General features: G+C 46.3%; 2 protein-coding genes across 5 annotated transcripts in view; both read right to left on the bottom strand.

Moving 5' to 3' along the window:
* The window catches only part of stxbp6 (syntaxin binding protein 6 (amisyn)), a 67,213-nt gene extending 64,314 nt beyond the window's left edge, over positions 1-2,899 (bottom strand). Inside the window, exon 1 of the mRNA XM_028991021.1 lies at positions 2,672-2,899. Coding sequence (XP_028846854.1) covers positions 2,672-2,802 — 131 coding nt within the window. The 5' untranslated portion in view covers positions 2,803-2,899. The remainder of the gene's footprint in view (positions 1-2,671) is intronic.
* A 246-nt stretch (positions 2,900-3,145) lies between these two features.
* Positions 3,146-18,708, bottom strand: part of fermt2 (FERM domain containing kindlin 2) — a 34,741-nt gene continuing 19,178 nt past the window's right edge. Inside the window, exons 4-17 of one of the 4 annotated variants that reach the window (XM_028982189.1) lie at positions 17,056-17,184; positions 15,034-15,066; positions 13,212-13,437; positions 12,762-12,864; positions 12,373-12,480; positions 9,633-9,767; positions 9,502-9,551; positions 9,261-9,385; positions 9,078-9,184; positions 8,787-9,008; positions 6,045-6,065; positions 5,501-5,625; positions 5,225-5,366; positions 4,776-4,949 (exon numbers count right to left, since the gene is read on the bottom strand). In XM_028982189.1, the coding sequence (XP_028838022.1) occupies positions 4,776-4,949; positions 5,225-5,366; positions 5,501-5,625; positions 6,045-6,065; positions 8,787-9,008; positions 9,078-9,184; positions 9,261-9,385; positions 9,502-9,551; positions 9,633-9,767; positions 12,373-12,480; positions 12,762-12,864; positions 13,212-13,437; positions 15,034-15,066; positions 17,056-17,184 (1,700 nt within the window). Of the gene's footprint in view, positions 4,950-5,224; positions 5,367-5,500; positions 5,626-6,044; positions 6,066-8,786; positions 9,009-9,077; positions 9,185-9,260; positions 9,386-9,501; positions 9,552-9,632; positions 9,768-12,372; positions 12,481-12,761; positions 12,865-13,211; positions 13,438-15,033; positions 15,067-17,055; positions 17,185-18,708 lie in introns of all 4 variants that reach the window. The other 3 variants (XM_028982190.1, XM_028982191.1, XM_028982192.1) reach the window with 3 other exon arrangements.

Here is an 18,708-nt window from a genome sequence, read left to right on the forward strand (position 1 = left end):
GTGAGAATCTACCAACGTAAATGGTCATGAAAATAAAGAAAACACATTGAATGAGAAGGTGTCCAAACTTTTGGCCTGGACTCTATGGCATATTTTAGCTGAAAAAAAAAAAAAAAAGTTCATCTGAAGATGATGTTTACACAAAATGTTTTATTTCTTTTGAATTTCAGCCTGAAATTCTTGTTTGAAATATTTGTGGGGTTTAATTTACAATCCCCATTACTCTTTACAAAAAATGAGGGGTGCAACACTGACCTACTCTGATATGCAGACATATGTAAGAGATTAGAATAAAACATCTGCAGGTAAACTGCGCCAGAACTGCCATCTTTCAAAAAAAAATGAATTAAAAGCAGCAGAAAGGAGCCCGGCTAGCGTCTGACAGGCCTTCATTTACGAACGGTGACACCTACGTGCGGCATTCACCGAGGCAACGTAAAAAAACAACCTTCTGTCCATGCTAAATTGCACACAAACGGAGCGGAAATACAGTGCGATACTCCATAAGCAGGTATAAGCGGTGTACCGCCAACTTTTCCATTTTCACGACGTTATTCAAAGAAACCTGCACGTGCGCACGCAACGATTTCTTTAAATTGCGGACGCCGTTGGCCACATCAGCCACGAATGAAACATTCGACTTTTCCTACGACGGAGTACAGCTACGCAACGTGGCCTCTCAAGAAGCTCGCCTCCCTCGCCCACGGCGCCTTCGAAGACGTCTCGTGTTTTTCTCCCCCCGGGCCGGGCTCCTGTTGTTCTCTGCCGTCAGATAACCTTCACGCTGCTAATTTAGACAATCAATGGCCTGCCACCGCGGGGCCGATCCAATTCTGCTCTTTACTTCAGAAAGCATGTGACACGTTGGCAGCGGCAGTAGCCAGTAGCGAGCTGGTGATGGAATCAGAATAAACAAGAGCGAGGGAATCCACGCGTGTCTCCTGAAAATGGCGCCGCAGTGGACCATCCGTCCGCAACAGCGCCAAATAACTAAATATGATACATCTACAGTACAGGCCAAAAGTTTGTACACACCTTCTGACCATTTACGTTGGTAGATTCTCACTGAAGGCATCAAAACTATGAATGAACACATGTGGAGTTCTGTACTTAACAAAAAGGGGAAATAAGTGAAAACATGTTTTATATTCTAGTTTCTTTGCTCTGATTACTGCTTTGCACACTCTTGGCATTCTCTCGATGAGCTTCAAGAGGTCGTCACCTGAAATGCTTCTCCAACAGTCTTGAAGGAGTTCCCAGAGGTGTTTAGCACTTGTTGGTCCAGCTCACCCCAAACCATCTCGACTGGGTTCAGGTCCAGTGACTGTGGAGGCCACGTCTCCTCTTTTTGTTAAGTACAGAACTCCACATGTGTTCATTCATAGTTTTGATGCCTTCAGTGAGAATCTAACAACGTAAATGGTCATGAAGATAAAGAAAACACGTTGAATGAGAAGGTGTCCAAACCTTTGGCCTGGACTGAACATGGCTAAAAAAAGAAGAAAACACGAAGCTTGACTGCTCCCTCATTTCACCGCTGTTCTCCAGGTCCAGGGGTCCATGCTTCCCCGCAGGCCTCCAGTAGGTTTGCCGGGTTGAGAGATGTGCGTATTTAATATTAAAAAAGGGAAGCAGGAAAACGAAGGGTGGGTGCTAGTAGCCTAGCGGGTAAGACACTTGCCTAGGAACTGTAAGACTTCAAAGTCCCACTTACTACCATTGTGTCCCTGTCTCCTGATTGTAAGTCCCTCTGGATAAGAGCGTCTGGTAAATGCTGTAAATGTTTTTTCAAAAGGCTTCAAAAGAAGCACCTTGATTACAAAAGTCTCCATTTTCTTGGTTTCAAGGAGACAAAACGTCCCTGAGACCACATGTGTTGGCCTTGTGTGATTTCGCAAGTTTTTATTACTGGATGAGCACGTCTGTGGAGGAACATGTCCAGAACGTCCACTGGGTACCTGCATGAGGAAGATTCCAGATCACAGCTACAGTTTATTTCCCTTCGTCTCATGACCTCATCGCTGTGGACACGGTGGACACCTGGTTTCAATCTGTTGTACGTGGAGAACGTGTTCAAAGTCGTAGGTGTCCTCCTAGACTCTGGTGGCAACGTCAGACATGGGATGCCAGCTGGGAACAATGGATTATGGGGGAAAACGAGACTAACAAGCAAGGCTACGGCGCTTTATCTGCTTTCGTGACATCTTGAAATTGTCTCTCAGTGTATTTACAGCACCGCCGTTTCCATAGCACCCTAAATGAGTCCTTCAAATTTTCCAAAGGACATCAGAGAAATAATAATACAAAAAATAATTCTCCTCTCTGCCTGCCAAATCTTTTTGGCTTCAGACGAGTAATTCACAAAGGAACAAACTAGATGGATTCTGAAGAAGGCATCACGTGTAAGTTGAACATTAAAAAAAAAGTTTCATTTATAGTCTTTCTTTGCAATTGCAGAGATAAGTTTTTTTTTTTTTTTTTAAGAGAAACACTGCAAAGGTTTGAAGCAGCACTGAAGGCCCCATAGAAGCCTTCAGACTAAATCGCTTAAATCGCTTTTATGCTCCAAGACAACAATCAGAGCTTCTGATATTAATAAATGACAAATTTGTTCCTTTTCACATGCAGCTCTGGTTTGGTCATTCCTGGAAATCTGTGTTTTCCCACCAACCTGCGAGTGGGAATTCCTCTCCGACTCCGATACAATAGCTCTATTCCCTGGGGATTGCCACCACTGAGCATCCACGCACGCACCAGAAGAGGGTGCGGCCCGAGACACGCCTTCCTGTGAGAGTTCCCCATGCGCCGCTCGGCTTCTTCTGGAGTCCGTCCGTGGCCTTGTACTGGATCAGACTCATGGTGGGAGGGACAGAGGCTGGAAGATCATGATCACCGACCTGGCAGCATGCTCTGCACGCAGGCTTGAGGAACAGCAGGTGGGTTGGAAACTCACACACCCCCACGCACAAGCTGCTCCACAGGTAGGTGAAGGTCAGGCTGTTACCATGGCGCTGCACCAGTCAGCCTAAACAAAACCGAACTTTATTCCGTGCAGATGATGGGAAGCAGGTTCCACACTGCCCCCTACTGGACAAAGAACATCCACACACACGCACACACACACACACACACACAAGCTGCAAAGTCAGGGTTTAAATAAAAACTTTATTTCTTTAAAATAAATGCATTTTTTACAGTCTAAAAACAGCAGGCCATGCACTGCTGTTCTGGGCATCTGATGGAGGGGGGAAATGGACTGGGGAAACAGGCTAAGCTACATTTCTTTCTTTTTTTAAACTTCATTAAAATGGCAATGCGTCTCAAACACCAGATTCTGGAGGAGAGCACAAAAATGACTATTCATAGAAAAGAGGCAGCAGGTTTTTGATGCAATAAACAAAACGCTAAATACACAGTTAGAGTTGCGAGTTTGGCCAAAATCTCCTTCATCGGTCATCGCTTCCAGACAAGAGACGAGCAGAAACAGGGCAGGAGGGGGGCAACATATTAAAAACACTTCATTTAATGCAAAGTTAAAAGAAGAGATAAGAGATATACTTCATTTTAATACAGAACAATCAACAAGCCAGCTCTTTATGTATTAAGGGTTTTAAAAATCCACAATAAAGGGTCTACCAACATGTTCCACCCTGGAGATTCAGACTCTTTTTCTTCATATATATCTATATATACTTTATTCTTAACATTTGCAGAGGAAAAAAAACCTGAAACAAAACAAAAAATGAAAACCACAATGTTGAACGATGGCTTTTTTTTCCTTCTCTTCTGGGAAAAACAAAAAAAAACAGAACTGTACAATTCTATAAAACCAGTTTTTACATTAGTTACAAAAAACTAATACTTCATTTTTAGCATTCCTTCATACTGAGAAAGGCGAATTCACGTTGCATGTGAGTATTGCTGGTGCATAAAAAATAAAACAGTTCATCTTTTGCATAATACTATACGGTTTACTATAGACAGTGGCAAATAACATACAAGATCACGAAAATGAACTGGGGAACGGGAGCGGTGTGTGGAAATAAACATTCGGTAGTGTGATTAGTGTTGGTATGGAGCTTCGGCCAATGGGCCAGACCAGACTGACGCGTCTCGAAATTAAAACGGGGGGGTTGTAGGGGTCAGAGGTTGTTGGGAGCCACGTATGTCCATCTGTGGAAATGATGCGTTCTGCGAGTGGGCACCAAAGAAAAGAAAGTCATACCTACGTGGCGACACGAAAGAGGGGGGAAAAGGCAGCTTATCTGAGCAGGGACCTTGGCTAGAAGTGCTTACACCCGACTTCGAACGGACTAGGGAGAGCGATCCTTCAGTTAAAAAATGAGCCGACCGGAGTCTATCTGCTGCACTGCCGTGTCAGGAAGTGCTGAGTGGCCGCCACCAAACCCCGACAGACGTCTGGACGGGAGGCGCGAGGCTGACAAAGACGCTGTGTGTGAAGCCGCAGAGGAGGAAAAACAAAAAGGCCAAACCTCGGCTGCCGCTCTCTGCAGACGGACTGTTACTGTTGCTAAAGAAACATTTCAGATCAGGACTTCACGTACGCTCATTAGGTTATTAGTGTTACACGTGCATTCAACGGCATTAATGCAAAAACTTCATCGCGGTGCCGGACCCCAGCCTCTATCGACCTGGAGTCCACAATAAGAAAAAAAAAAAAAAAAAACTAAACCCGGAGTCCACAAAAGAACAAAACACATTTCTTATTCTGTCCTCACCCACCCCTGTTTCCTGTTGCCGGGCCGACAGCGGTCTCAGACCCAGCCGCTGGTCAGCTTGTAGAACATCTCCTCGTCCAGGGATTCGTTCTGGTCCTTGGCACGCGTGGAGAGGAAGATGTAGCCGCCGATGAACTCGTGCACCACCTTGCAGTCCACCTCTGCGCAGATGAAAGCCAAGCTGGGCTCGTCGGCGAACTCCACGGTAACCTGCTCGCATGCGCGCACACACACACACACACACACACACACGTCTTTAAGCAAATGAATGATTCTTTAGACGTGTGCGTCTTTACTTGTGTTACGCACTCACACATCGCAATGTATTGTTTTAAATGGTTCATTCTACCGCTCTAGTGTTCTTGTTTTACCCGCCACGGTAACAAGTGATGAAACCCGCCACTGTCCTGATCAGTCACTGAGTTACTGGACGTGCCACAATTCATGGGTATGGAGTCAAAGTACTCGGTTGGTTTTGATTGTACCATCTTAATTTCCCAGTTGACGTTCCACTGTTTCATGTTGCTGAACCTCCAGGTTTTGATGGCGTCGCCGGTGCCGGCGTCCATGCGGATCAGCCTGTTGTAAGTGATGCCGATTAGCTCCTCCTTCTTCCCTCCCTGGAACCTGAGAGATGGACGGAGAGCCATGAGGCCAAACACGCACATGATAACCTGCGTCAGAACGTCAGTCATGCACGTTCTTCTCAGTTCTGCAGTGGACGGAGAGGAGAGAAGAGGCTCCTGGGCAGAGAGACTCACTTGGCCAGGAAGTGAGTTATCCCGAACTCCGGCAGTGACTGCCACGCCTGGATGAAGCGCATCTTGGCCTCGATTAGACTCATCTGAGCTACGTTCTGATGGGCCTCCAAGATCCGGGCGGAGATCTGCGACAGACGGAGAAGACGGGACTCAAAAATCATCATCAGCATCCTAATGCTAAAAACACCTGGTCACATGATCGCCACCTCAGCAGAGAAGCTCTTTAGACAAGCGTGGGCTCTCCCCCAAGGCGTGTTAAAAGCAGCGAGGCAGAGAGCAGCTCCCCACCCCGCAGCAGAGATCTCACAATGACCCTAAAGTGACCAAGAGACCATGACGTCCCCCAACTCACAGATGTGAACCGCAGCCCTCACCTCTTCACACAGGCCACCTTCAAAAGCACGGCGCCCTCTACTGCCCCCCACTGGTCACAGCTAACGTCACTCGGGCCTAAGTTCTATGTTAGCTGTTCTACGACAGTTTAGTGAAGAACAAAAAAAAAAACACACACAACAACAAAGCACCAGACAAAACAGTCACTTACCAAGTCCCTGATATGCCCAGGCTGAGGTCATATGACCAGGAGAGCAGAGTCAGAGGAGAGAGGGGCAGCAGAAAGGAGGAGGGGGGAAAAAGCATAAGCCAGTGAGAACAAGCAGAGAAAACATCAGGCAAAAAAAAAAAAAAAAAAAAAAAAAAAAAAACAGGACATAGCCAGCACTATCCAATCAGATGAGAGAAGGGACGGAATCAGCACAATAAAAATAGATTTTTAAAATCAAAACCACAAAATAAAGCATACACATGGTTATACTCAGAAAAAAAACAGCATGTCTTTTGTACTATGGTTGGCTTAAAAAAAAAAAAAAAAAAAAAAAAAAAAAGTCAAAAATAAAGCAAAATACAGGAAGTAATATTATGACTCTGTGGTGGCCTCAGCCATCTTTTATGGTGTGGTCTGCTCGGGAGGTAGCATCTCTGCTGGGGACAGTAAGAGACTGAACAGGCTGATCCGGAGGGCCGGCTCCGTTCTAGAATGGTCATCTCCTACCCCATGCAGGACTGAGCAGCTCCTTCAGTGGCAGTCCCACGATGTGGGACGGAGAGATTCAGAAGGTCTTTCCTGCCAACCTTTGTGTGGTCAGCTGACCACACAAACACGCATCCAGTACACCATCTCCAATATGTATATATCTACCCACTCTGTACATACGTAAAATCTCTCAAATATATCTTTTATGTATACCGACATATTTTTTACTTTTACAAGACACCGGCTATTCTATTTCTATTCTAGCACTATTTATTTGCATACTTGTATGTTGACTTATATTATCTTGTACTGTCTACTTCCTGACGTGACTATGTACATTTCCCACTTGTGGGTCTAATAAAGGATCATCTTATTTTATTTTAGTTTACATTAAAATACAGACCAAATGTTTCAGCCTATCATTCTCTCTTTAACAGGGCATGGAAAATGCAAGTCTAATAGGTCGAAAACCTGAATTAGATTCGGATTAGGATTCAGGTTTGCAGGGTGTAATTCCAGAGCGCTCCACCAGGAGGGGCTGGGCCCTGCAGTGTCGCTCCGATCGCATTTCCTGAGGAATGCAGCAGCAGCAGGAGCATCCCCACGTTTGTTTGTTGTGCTGAAGGGGTTCAACTTCCCTTCGTGTAGAACCTGGATGTTTGCTTAGCAACTCGTCCAATTTCACTTCCTGCCCCTCTGCAAATTCAGTGGGATAAAAAAAAAAACAAAAACGGGCTGCCTTCGAGGGAATGTACCGAGGGGGGCGTACAGAGATTATATAAAAAAAAAAAAAAAAAAAAAAAAAGAACAGAAAGAGTCGCATCCGCACACAGCTGAGAACAGCTGCCGCTGCTCTCCCCAGACACACGGTTCCCTCAGCATTCCCATGCAGGGCTCATTTCCTGCTGCATTTCCCGCCTGCTCCCTCCAACCGTGCCCCAACCCCCCAGGCCCGACTCTCACGCTGCGCCGAGGGTGGAGGAGTGTGGAGATCCGCTACTGTACATGAATAAAGGCTTACTACTTCGGAGGATTTATAGTAAGATTAAAGTAAAATAATGCTCTAACAACTACTAAAAAAACTAAATAAATCTGCATTTCAGAAAACATGATCCTTGTCGATTTTATGAGAGGGCAGAAAACACAAATATTTTCAGGCCTTGGATGGGCGTGGTCGGCAGTTGGGTGGATGACCTCTCACTTCCACAGGCTTTTTCCACACTGATGGACCCCCCCCGCCCCACGTCCACTCCCGTAAAGCGGGGGAGACTCAAGTCGATCGAGTCCATTTGTCTCCCTCGTCCCTCCTCCAGAATGCCCTTCCCGGCCCTGCGGCCACAAAAGGCCCCTGTGTAATATGAAGTATGCGGATGGGCTGTGTGGACTCCATCTCGCCCGAACTCTGCTCAATAACCGAGGCCACAGGGCACGCCCGGCAGCGACACTTCCCAGAGAAGAGTGGGAGGAGAGGAGGATGCAACCGAGAGGAAATGAAAGGGCAGAGAGAAATGTAGGCGAGGGAGAAGGGAAAACAGCCAGGTTAAAGAGTGAAGCGGACAGAAAACTCATATGAGGAGGAGGTGAGAACTTATGAGATAGAGCATTGCGAGACGAAAAAAAGTGAAAGAAACCTAAAAAGCAGACAATCGTTTTAAACATTCCAACTAGTCAATTGCACAGTTTGTGTTGTCTTAATTCTGATGCATTAGCAGTTAAGGCCCCGTAATCAGAAGGTTGCCAGTTCGAATCCCAGTCCTCCAAGGTGTCACTGAGGTCCCCTTGATCAAAGCACCGTCCCCAGACACTGCTCCCCGGGCGCCTGTCATGGCTGCCCACTGCTCACCAAGGGTGATGGGTTAAATACAGAGGACATTTCGTTGCGTCGCCATGTGCTGTGCTGCAATGTTTTCGCGATGACAATCACTTTCACTTTTTCCATTTCCATTTACAGCATTTATCAGACGCCCTTATCCAGAGAGACTTACAGTCAGTAGTGACAGGGACAGTCCCCCCCTGGAGACACTCAGGGTTAAGTGTCTTGCTCAGGGACATAATGGTAGTAAGTGGGATTTGAACCTGGGTCTTCTGGTTCATAGGCGAGTGTGTTACCCACTAGGCCACTACCACCCTTTCACTCCCATGATGCACATTTAAAAGTGATCATCTGGTCTTTTTCCCCTAAAACACCCTGCAAATTATTCTGGTTTCTCAGTAGTTCACCCGACGCACCCAAAAAGGGCGGCCGGGACTTACCTGCTTGTTCTTGTACTTCTTGAGGTACCGTGGTGAGACCAGACACTCGGGGTTGATGTCGGTGTTGATTGGCTCGGCAATGAACTGGGGGTCGGGGTTCATGTGCTGCATCTTCAGGAAAGACAGGATGTTCTGCACCTCCAGGTTGTAGGAGCTGTCGGCCATCGTCTTCCCTTTGGAAGCCAGGCGACAGGCCGCCATCCAGTGGGCGTACTGCTTCTCCTGCGGGAGGGAGGGGTTTTAAATCTGGCGGGAAATTCCGTGCATTATTTGAAGCCCCGCCCCGCTCACAGTGTCGCAGCGCAGCCAGATCTCGTTCATGCCGTCGGCCACCGGGATGAGCAGCTTGATGTTGAACTTCTGGCCTGAGATATTGACGTCTGGCGTAACCTCGCAACCTGCGCGGAAAGCGGGGTGGTTGAGAAACCGCTGATGGTGGACTTGCAGGCCTTCCGGAATTCCGCCTGAGGTTACCTCTGAGGTTCATCTGGAGGGCCGGGGTGCCGTGCGCCTCCTCTCGACTCTTGTAGCAGGAGATCGTGATGTCTTTGAACGTGCACCAGTACTGCTTGTAGCCCTTCAGCGTCAGTTTCTTTGGCCTAGAAGCAGGGAGAGTGCGTTGCCAGAACTTTACCATTTTCCACCCTCTAATTAAAAAAAAAAAAAGGCCACACGCCATGAACGTTCTAAAAGCTGCACACAAACGTAAACTCACTTGAACACTTTCACATAGTCCGCAAGTTCCGGAATGGACGTGATATCCCCCTGAGAAAGAAATGGGATATTTCGTGATTCGCAAACTAACGAGGCATAATTGGGGATTTAATGAGAAGCCGGCGACGGTACCAGCGTGTTGGACGTCTTCCCTCCTTCCAGGGTTATCTCCAGGTCTGACAGGGCAGCGTCCACCTCGTCCACTTCCTTCTCACTGTTGTTCATGTGATTGTCAGACGACATGATGGACAGCTTGTTGATGTGGTACTAAATATTGAATGAAAAACCAACATATTTTAGTACTTTAAGTTTTTCTTTTTGAAAGCTGCGAAGTGGCTTTATAAATTAAATGGAAGGGATGCTCTTTAATCTACTAATCTTTGAAGTAATCATTTTATTATCAACTGATGCATCAAAACAAGATGGAACTCCTTTAATTCCGATACCTTGCTCGCCTGTTTACTAGCTTGCACATTCATGCATATTTATTGCCATAATGACAATGAATACCATAAAGCCTGAAGTTCACTGAAGTTTAGAAAAATGAACAGACCCCGACTTGGACCTTTAACCTGATCCCTCGTGACTGCACGCCATAGCCTGCTATGGTAGGGACACCACAGTGCAGCCCTGAAGCTGAGGTCCCTTAAAATCACCAGAATTCTCCCCGTGTCTCAAACACAACCCCGGCTGACAAACCGTATTTATTCCGCCACCCCCAGCCCGTTCACGTCCGTGACCAGGCAGCTGCCCACCGAGGAAGAGTATTCCAGCCCTCCAGCTACGTTCAACATGGAGGATCAAGCTCATCACGCAAGCATCATACGCAGACAGCCACACTGAAAACCGGGCTAATAAAAAACCCCTTCACTGCGTGGGACAAGAAACGCAAAACCTTAACGGCAAGCCCAACACCTTCAGTGTAAGTGAATGGAGGGAGGAGGACCTGGGTGGTCTGGTCCCCAGATGCTCTATATTTACACAGGGGTGAGGACAGCGTGGCGTCCCCAGGTCTTGTCACTCAGATTTTACAGTGGTCAGAAATAGCAGGGCTACCAGGAGGGGGCAAAGGGGGCTCATGTAACAGCGAAAAACCCCGCATCCGTACACTGTCCAGGCTGTATTTTTACACAGACGTCTCAGTAAATGGAGGACTACAGACACTGAGATGCAGAGGCGTTGACCATGAAGGACTGCAACAGTCCCTGCATGAGCACAGACATAGACGTACTTTAACCTGAATGGGCTAAAAGAAATTGGTTAAGTCAGAGATAAGACAAAATTAATTCACTTCAAAAAAAGGTTGTGAATGTACATATCAAAAACAAATCTGTATGGAAAAAACTTTAAAAGCTTAGGGTTTTTAATATTGGTTTAGCTCAACATAGTGACAGGGACAGTCCTCCTGGAGACACTCAGGGTTAAGCGTCTTGCTCAGGGACACAGTGGTAGTAAGTGGTGACTTTGTGGTTTTCTGGTTCATAAACGAGAGTGTCACCTACTAGGCTACTAACACCCTACCACCTCTAAATGTAGGATTTCTTGTGCACCACACCTCTTGGGTCAGGTCCTCCATACCAGGACTGAGGTCAAGGCTCTGATGGCACCATTTCAGGACACTGGCCCTTGATTTACTCTGCTCAGCCGAGCTGGCAACGTGCTTCAGACAGTCATCGTGCTGAAAGGTGAAATTCCCTTTTAACTTAAGCCTCCTGGCGAAGGCCACTGGGTTTCCTGCCAAATACCTTGGTGTGCAGAACTATTCATTACGCCTCCTCTTGATCTGGGTGTGCTGATCAAGAGCAAATAAAATCGACCAAATAATGTCTGATGCAACCACCAGGTCCTACGAAAGGCCAGCTCTGATCCAGCTGTTCTGAAGCAACACCAGTAGCAGCTGGTCACGTCACCTTCTATTAGCAAAAAGTATAAATAGGAAGAATCATAATGGTGCCATCATAACATACTATGACTTACAGAATTCTTCTGGGACACCCAGCCAAAGTATTAAAGTTGTTTTTGGTGGCCAGTTTTCATTTTAGTTTTAGTCTAGTCTTTGTGTGAAGCTGTCGTTTTAGTCACGTCCAGACTCAATTTAGTCTAGCCAAGTATTTTAGTCTTATTTTAGTCAGAATAATCCATGACTATTTTAGTCCAGTTTTAATCAATGAAAAATTCTCTATTTTTTAGTAATGCAATTCTATTTAACATAGTCAAGTGTTCCAGTCTTTTAACCAATACCATTTCATAATTAAAACAAGTTTATCTTACTATTACATTATTTTTACCTTATAGACTCAACAATACTCTACATCCATTCTAGACACGGAAGACGCTCTGATTTGTTCCATGTTTTTCGACTCCCATCCTGTTTTCTTTTACACTTGATTGTAAAGAAGGTGTGTCTAAAGATCACTGTCATTTTCTCCCAACCATCTGCTAAACCACCACAAGTATCCTGAAATGATGGTGTATTGTGGAAGTGACGTCATCTGTGTTACCAGATGGGAGATACACGAAACAGAACCTGATTAAACAAGAGGAAATAATGTCTCGTCTCAGTCAACAAGATTGAAGAGACATTTTAGTATAGTTTCTAATTCATAAACATTGTCATTAGTCAACAATAATCACATGATCTATTTCGTTATAGTTATCGTCACCACCAGCATTTACGTTGCATCTCGTCTTAAGGATTCGTTGACAAAGATATTTCGTTTCACGTATTGTTGACATAACAACGCTGACCAAAAGATTTTTTCTTTGCGTCATAATCAGTTCTGCATGGCCTGATAGTCCTACTGTTAGTTGGCTCGATTTTTCTAACATTCCATGACACTCCTGAAACAGAGCAATATGGACTCCTCCTCACCTGCAGGGCGGCGAACATCATCATCTCTTCCTCCGTGCACTCGATCTCCTCCAGCAGGATTGCCCACTTGGCCTGCTCATACAGCTGGTTCACCCGGATGGCATCGTACTGCAGGACACAGAGCCGGAGCGATTAACCCCCGACCCCGCCTGCCCCCACCCCCGGCGGGGTCACTTCCTCCACATGCCAGAGAAGATCAGCGGGTAATGGAGCTTTTTTTTTGGTAATTTATTACCATTATTTTTTATTTTTATCATTTTAATTTTGATTTACTGCAAATGAGAGTTAAAGCTACAGAGTTATTATTTCCAAATTCTACAGTGAAAATAGGGTCATGAAAAGACCCAAAAAAAAAAAAAAAAAAACATTCAGCATCTGGATCTACTTACCTTTGGATTGAGGTCAAAAAAACTGTGGTATTTAAACCGAAGCAGGAGAACATCATTCTCTTTTACATCCTGTTCCATCAGAGATCTGGAGGAGTCCAGCCACCTGAAAAAGAAATGCAAATATTAAAAATGGATTTTAAAACCCATCTGCTGCCTGATAAATAAAAAAAAGACAATTGATATTTTAGTTATTATGATAATTAACAAGTGCAGGATTGTACTGTTTGATTTTACAGATGAGTATGAATTCTTATAGCCATTTGCCATGCTAAAATAAACTATCAATTATCCAATGTCATACAAGGAAGCACCCCTAGATAGAATATAAACGAGTGGTCAGGTGATAAAGGAAACTTAGGAATTCAAGGCCTATAGATTTTAGATTTTTATAAGATCCCCCAAATTAACTGTGTTCGACCGATATTTGTGTGTCTGTGAATGAACAATCACCCCTGGTTGATCTTGGCCTTGTCCAGGAGAGACTGAGGCTTGTAGAGTTTCACCAGCATGTCTGGTGAGGAGATCGGCTGACTGACAGCGAGGATGCTGGGATTGCCCTCGGACAGGGGGCTGTCCCCGAACCAGGCTGTGGTGGGGGACAGGGGGCTGCCATCCCTAGAGTCATAGGTGGGCGTCATTGTCTTGCTGTAGAGTCCGGGACTGGAGTAGATGCTCCCTTTAACAAATGATATCTGTATTAATACAACATAACCAATTTAACCCACAAAACATGAACACCGCAAACTTACAGTGCAAAATGCAAGGCGCACACACAGCAGTCAACAACAGGGATGCACTGAACATTTCACAAAGAAAGAAACAGCATGGTGCTCAAACGGACAAGTAACGATCACTTCTACGTTTATATGCCTACGTTCTCCGCAACGTGAAATAATGTCAGCTCCCTATGACTGAGCTACTGATTAAATTATTCTGCACATGAAGTTATTTTATGATCAACATCTTAGACAGGGAACGTTCCAGTTGTTCCATCACTATCACTCCACCAGTGTTCTACTTTAATGAAGGTTATTTACATGTGTATTTACATAAAAACGAGCCATTAACTGCGTGTTTCAGAATAAATGAGCCTTCGTGCGGTTGGATGCACAGGAGACAACGTAATAAAAAAAGAAAATACAAAAGAAGAAACGTATCTGCAAATGGAAGCACGCAGCAAACACAAAGGCACTGTACTATTTGTAGGTTTTTTTAGGTCCCCATACATGAACCTATACAAATCTGATCATGAAATGAATGGCATTTATAAGAAAGTTTTTCCTTCCACTGTAAAATAATCCATGAAAGCAGGATGTGCCTCAATCAGAGCACACAAACACAAACCAAAAAACAGGATGCGCATTTCCAGATTTTTTTTTTTTTTTTCTTTGGGGGTCACTTGACCGCCGGAGGCCATCGGCCTGTGACTCTCAAGACGGTCTGAACAGGAACAAATGGCCGTTTAAGCATCCAGTCCGCCACACACAGACGCAAAGTGGAAAAGCAGACTGGCCAGACCGCTGCTGTGTCCGTGAGGAGTGCGCCGGAGCAACAGGAAGTGGCTTGTGCGTGCGTGCGAATGTCCTGAGAAGCAGGGAAAAGGCCACGCGGCCCCCTCCCCCGCGTGGATTTGAGGGAGGATCTCGGCGTGTCCCATGAGGCCGAGGGGACGGGTCACTGGGAGGTTTCTGTTGGCCCACGCTGCATCGGGAATGTAAAGAATCCAGGGAGAGCTGATAAGGGCCGACGTTCTGCAGATACAGCGGAGAACGTACCATGCCCTCGGCCCACCTCCCACATTTGACAGTTTATTGGCCGGAGTGGCGGACAGACCACCCTGACTGTATATGTGGCATAATCTCCCTGTCCCCTACATATGTAAATAAAACGTATTCTTGTGTCGGTTTACGTGCCTGTGATTGTTATTTGAATCTTATTTGGCCTAAACGCCCATTTCGTTGCACAATAGCCTGCGTGTGTAGGTGATAAAATTGGACGTTTGTAAAGCATTTTGTTAAAAACTGTGAAGGTCCTGCACACACTCGGGAGCATATCAAGTGAGAAGCTTTCCAGCAACCAAAAAAGCATCGTGAGCGGAGGGGAAGCGCGAAAAAACTAAATAAATCCGACGGGCCAAAGCACGCCATGTGACCCAGGTCGTCTGTTTCTGTAGGAAACCAGCTATCAGGTGACCCGGTCATCTGATTTACTTCAGGCAGTCGAATAGTATAAGCGCACCAGCCGGTTGGGACGGAGGAACAGGAGTCCTTACCTTTCACCGGTCCGATGTAAATAATCTCAGAGGCTAGAGCAGAGGAAAGAGAAGCAAAAAAGGAAATAGAACAAGGACAGATTAAAGATTAAAGAGATTAACCAACAGCGGGAAAGGGGTCGACTAACAGTAGGAGGGACATGGAGGGCAAGACGTTTCAGAAGGAAAAAAGGAAAGGGGGGGGGGGGGTCGGACAGAGGAGGGGAGATGAAAGAGGAAAAGATCTCGATGTACATTAAATCCATCCACCCACCAGCACCAACGATTCACCACTATTTACCAGGAGGAGGAATGACTGTTGAATACCGTAAATTAATATTATACAAATTCTCAGTTCTCACATAATGCAAAAGTAGTCATAATTCTATCCATGTAAATAAACAGTGTAAAGAAGACACAGGACCTTGATGATTTCAAGTATTATGACAGATTTGTTGTCATTTAATCCAAACAGCACAGCACCCAGTGCACACAGCGAAACGTGGTCTCTACATTTCACCCATCGCCAGTGGGCAGCCACTAAGCATTCCAGTTCCAGCCACCTTGTCGCTGTGAATCGCGATTTCTGGTCAATGCCAACTGAGAACAAGGTCGATAAATAAGATAATGAAGAGTCATTTTTCGGTTTTGTAATTTAGTTTTATTAAACGGTAAACCATCAACCCCTTCGGCACCAACCAAGTGTATTTTCATGAGCCATCGATCCACAAATATACAAAAACTGTACTAGCATAGTCTGCACTTTTCCACCGCCTTCCTTAAACCATATATTTCGAGGCTTTCAGCGGAACAACGTGGTTGGATTTACTGTCCCAGTAGTCCAGGACGAGTAGTGGCCATGTCACGCAGGTGACACTGGCGCGGCCGGACGTGTCTGGTGAGGTCCAGAATGATTGCATCGCCTCAGATATCCATCTTCCGGACCCGGCCCTTCCACGAAGGGAGTAAACAGGGGGACTTCAACTCGTTTCCTGCCCCCCCACCCCCCAAAAGAACTCAACCGAGTCTTTCATATTTCCAGCGCTCCGCCAAAAATGCCGCCTGTTCTGCTATTCCGGGCGGAGTCGGGGCGAAACAAGAGAAGAATTGAGCCTGGAGAAGACCCAGACCTCTCGGGACAGCGGGGCGGGGCACGGGCGGGACAATGGGCCCCATTCACGGCGGCGCGGCGCTGGCTGAGGTAGGCGTGCCGGTCCGTGGCCCTTCCACGCCAGTTCGCTGCAGGGCCGCTTTTTCTAAAATTGGCCCCGCTAACCAGCTATGCGCAGAATGTGACCCGCTCATTTGACTCGGCCAAAGTGCGCGCGGCACATCTGCAAATCATACGCCGGTGGCCGAAACCCACACGCCCTCGTTTCGGCGCCGCCTCAAAATAACAGCAGCAGCAACAGCAGCAGCGACGAAGGTCCTTCGCCTCCGGTGCTGCCGCTGGCACTCTTTCTGTTTAAAGGGACCACCCCCCACCTGCTTAAAAATGTACAGCTGCACGCCGCATAGTCTTATATAGGCACACGGGATCGATTATTTCCACCATCATCGATAAAACCCAGCTTAACAAGCTTGATCGGGGTCATTCAAGAAAGCGCCACTTGACACAGTTGCCGTAGTAAGTGGCGTAGGGGAATCACACGATACTACTGTGGGGCATGTCTGATTTTTTTTTATTTTATTATCATAGAAATCACTGAATTACAGGGTGGTAGTAGCCTAGTGGGTAACACACTCACCTATGAACCAGAAGACCCAGGTTCAAACCCCACTTACTACCATTGTGTCCCTGAGCAAGACACTTAACCCTAAGTTGCTCCAGGGGGGGACTGTCCCTGTAATTACTGATTGTAAGTCGCTCTGGATAAGGGCATAAATGCTGTAAATGTAAATGAATTATATATATATATATATAGTCTAATACCGAAAGATGCATAAGAGAAATGTGTAGATCATTTTTCATTTAAACTTAAGAACCTGCAAAACCAACGTTAGTAGTAAACTGCCACGCCCACGCAGGCACTCCCGTTTTACCTGATCCCGGTGTGAGCAGCGGGCCCTCCAGCTCCAGAGAGTCTTCCTCCATCCCCTCCAGCTTTTTCTTCTTCTTCTTGGGGTCTCGGGGCTTGCGCAGCAGGGACAGCTCCTCGGGGTGGCGGATGTCTGCAGCGGGGAGAAAAGAGGGTCACTGGGGGGTTCAGGAAAACACCGGGGGGACCCGGAACGAAGGAATGGGGTGGCGTGCGGGTGCGGGGGAAGCTGCCTGGAGCGGAGCCTGTGTGTTACAACTCTTGTGTAAAGATAACCGGGCAGCGCAAACTGCAGGCCTGGAATAAACCTCACAAAAAAAAAAAACGTGTGATCGCAAACAGATGCACAGCGAATGGCGTAGACCCTCCTACGGCGCATTTATTACAAATACGATAAGCATCCGTCGCGGAGTCACGAAACTGCGTCCTAATGCCGAATACATGCAAAGCGAAGCAGAAAGATCAAAGCCCGTCTGGCTGGAGTAAACACGGCCCGGAGTAACGAGAGAAAACCAACATTAGCTCTTTTTTTTTGTTGTACATTTACATTTACATTTACAGCATTTATCAGACGCCCTTATCCAGAGCGACTTACAATCAGTAGTTACAGGGACAGTCTCCCTGGAGCAATTTTAGGGTTAAGTGTCTTGCTCAGGGACACAATGGTAGTAAGTGGGATTCGAACCCGGGTCTTCTGGTTCATAGGCGAGTGTGTTAACCACTAGGCTACTACCACCCTTGTTGTGATCTGAGGAAAGAAGCAGAGTGCAATAGTTTCCGCTTTTGTGAAACATACCACATAAATGAAACAGGCCTCGCATTGTGATTGGCCGAAAACACTCAATTTACCCGACTTCCCACTGAATGAATTTGTCACTGAACAAAGGGCTTTTCAGAAGGTACATTTCTCAGTAAATGCAATAAGCTGGCTTTGGTGGGTAAAGAAGTGGACTTGGGTCGTGGGTTCGAATCCCGAGCCGCCGAGGTGCCACTGAGCAAAGCACCGTCCCCACACACTGTTCCCCGGGCGCCTGTCATGGCTGCCCACTGCTCACCAAGGGTCATGGGTTAATTGCAGAGGACAAATTTCACTGTGTTCACCGTGTGCTGTGGATCCCAATGACTTTCTCAGTGGCTGCTTGCCGGCTATCGCTACGTAAGAGAAGTAGAACTTACCACCCACCTATCCCGTAATTATTTCTGACACAAAAAAAAAATGAATTTGTTTCCGCTGGTCAGGTTAAGTTGATGAATTATCATTTAAAATCACTTCGTTAACCAGTGTCCAATCAAAGTAAAGCGTGAAAAATCTTTATTATTCATACGATTATTATTGCAATCACTTAGGGTGTCATAACCATAACCATAATAAAATCACACAATGTGCATTCTGTAGTAGTACTGCACTAATTATTCATTCGAAGCATTTTAGAGGGCGGCCGGCGTCACAAAGACGACCTGACACGGACGGGTAAGTCAGGGTGGGCGAGCCCTCCCAAATCAGAGTTGAAATACTTCACTCGTCCAGGTCTGTTCCGCGGCCGAGCGAGAGAACGAGCGTCGGCGGAGTGAGAGGGAGCTTCTTGGCTCTGGCAAGAAAGCCTTGTTTAGTTTCAGTTACTAAAGCAAAAGCATTCCAGAGGTTTTAAGGACTACC

The sequence above is a fragment of the Denticeps clupeoides genome, chromosome 1, assembly GCF_900700375.1.
Source record: "Denticeps clupeoides chromosome 1, fDenClu1.1, whole genome shotgun sequence".
NCBI lineage: Eukaryota > Metazoa > Chordata > Actinopteri > Clupeiformes > Denticipitidae > Denticeps > Denticeps clupeoides.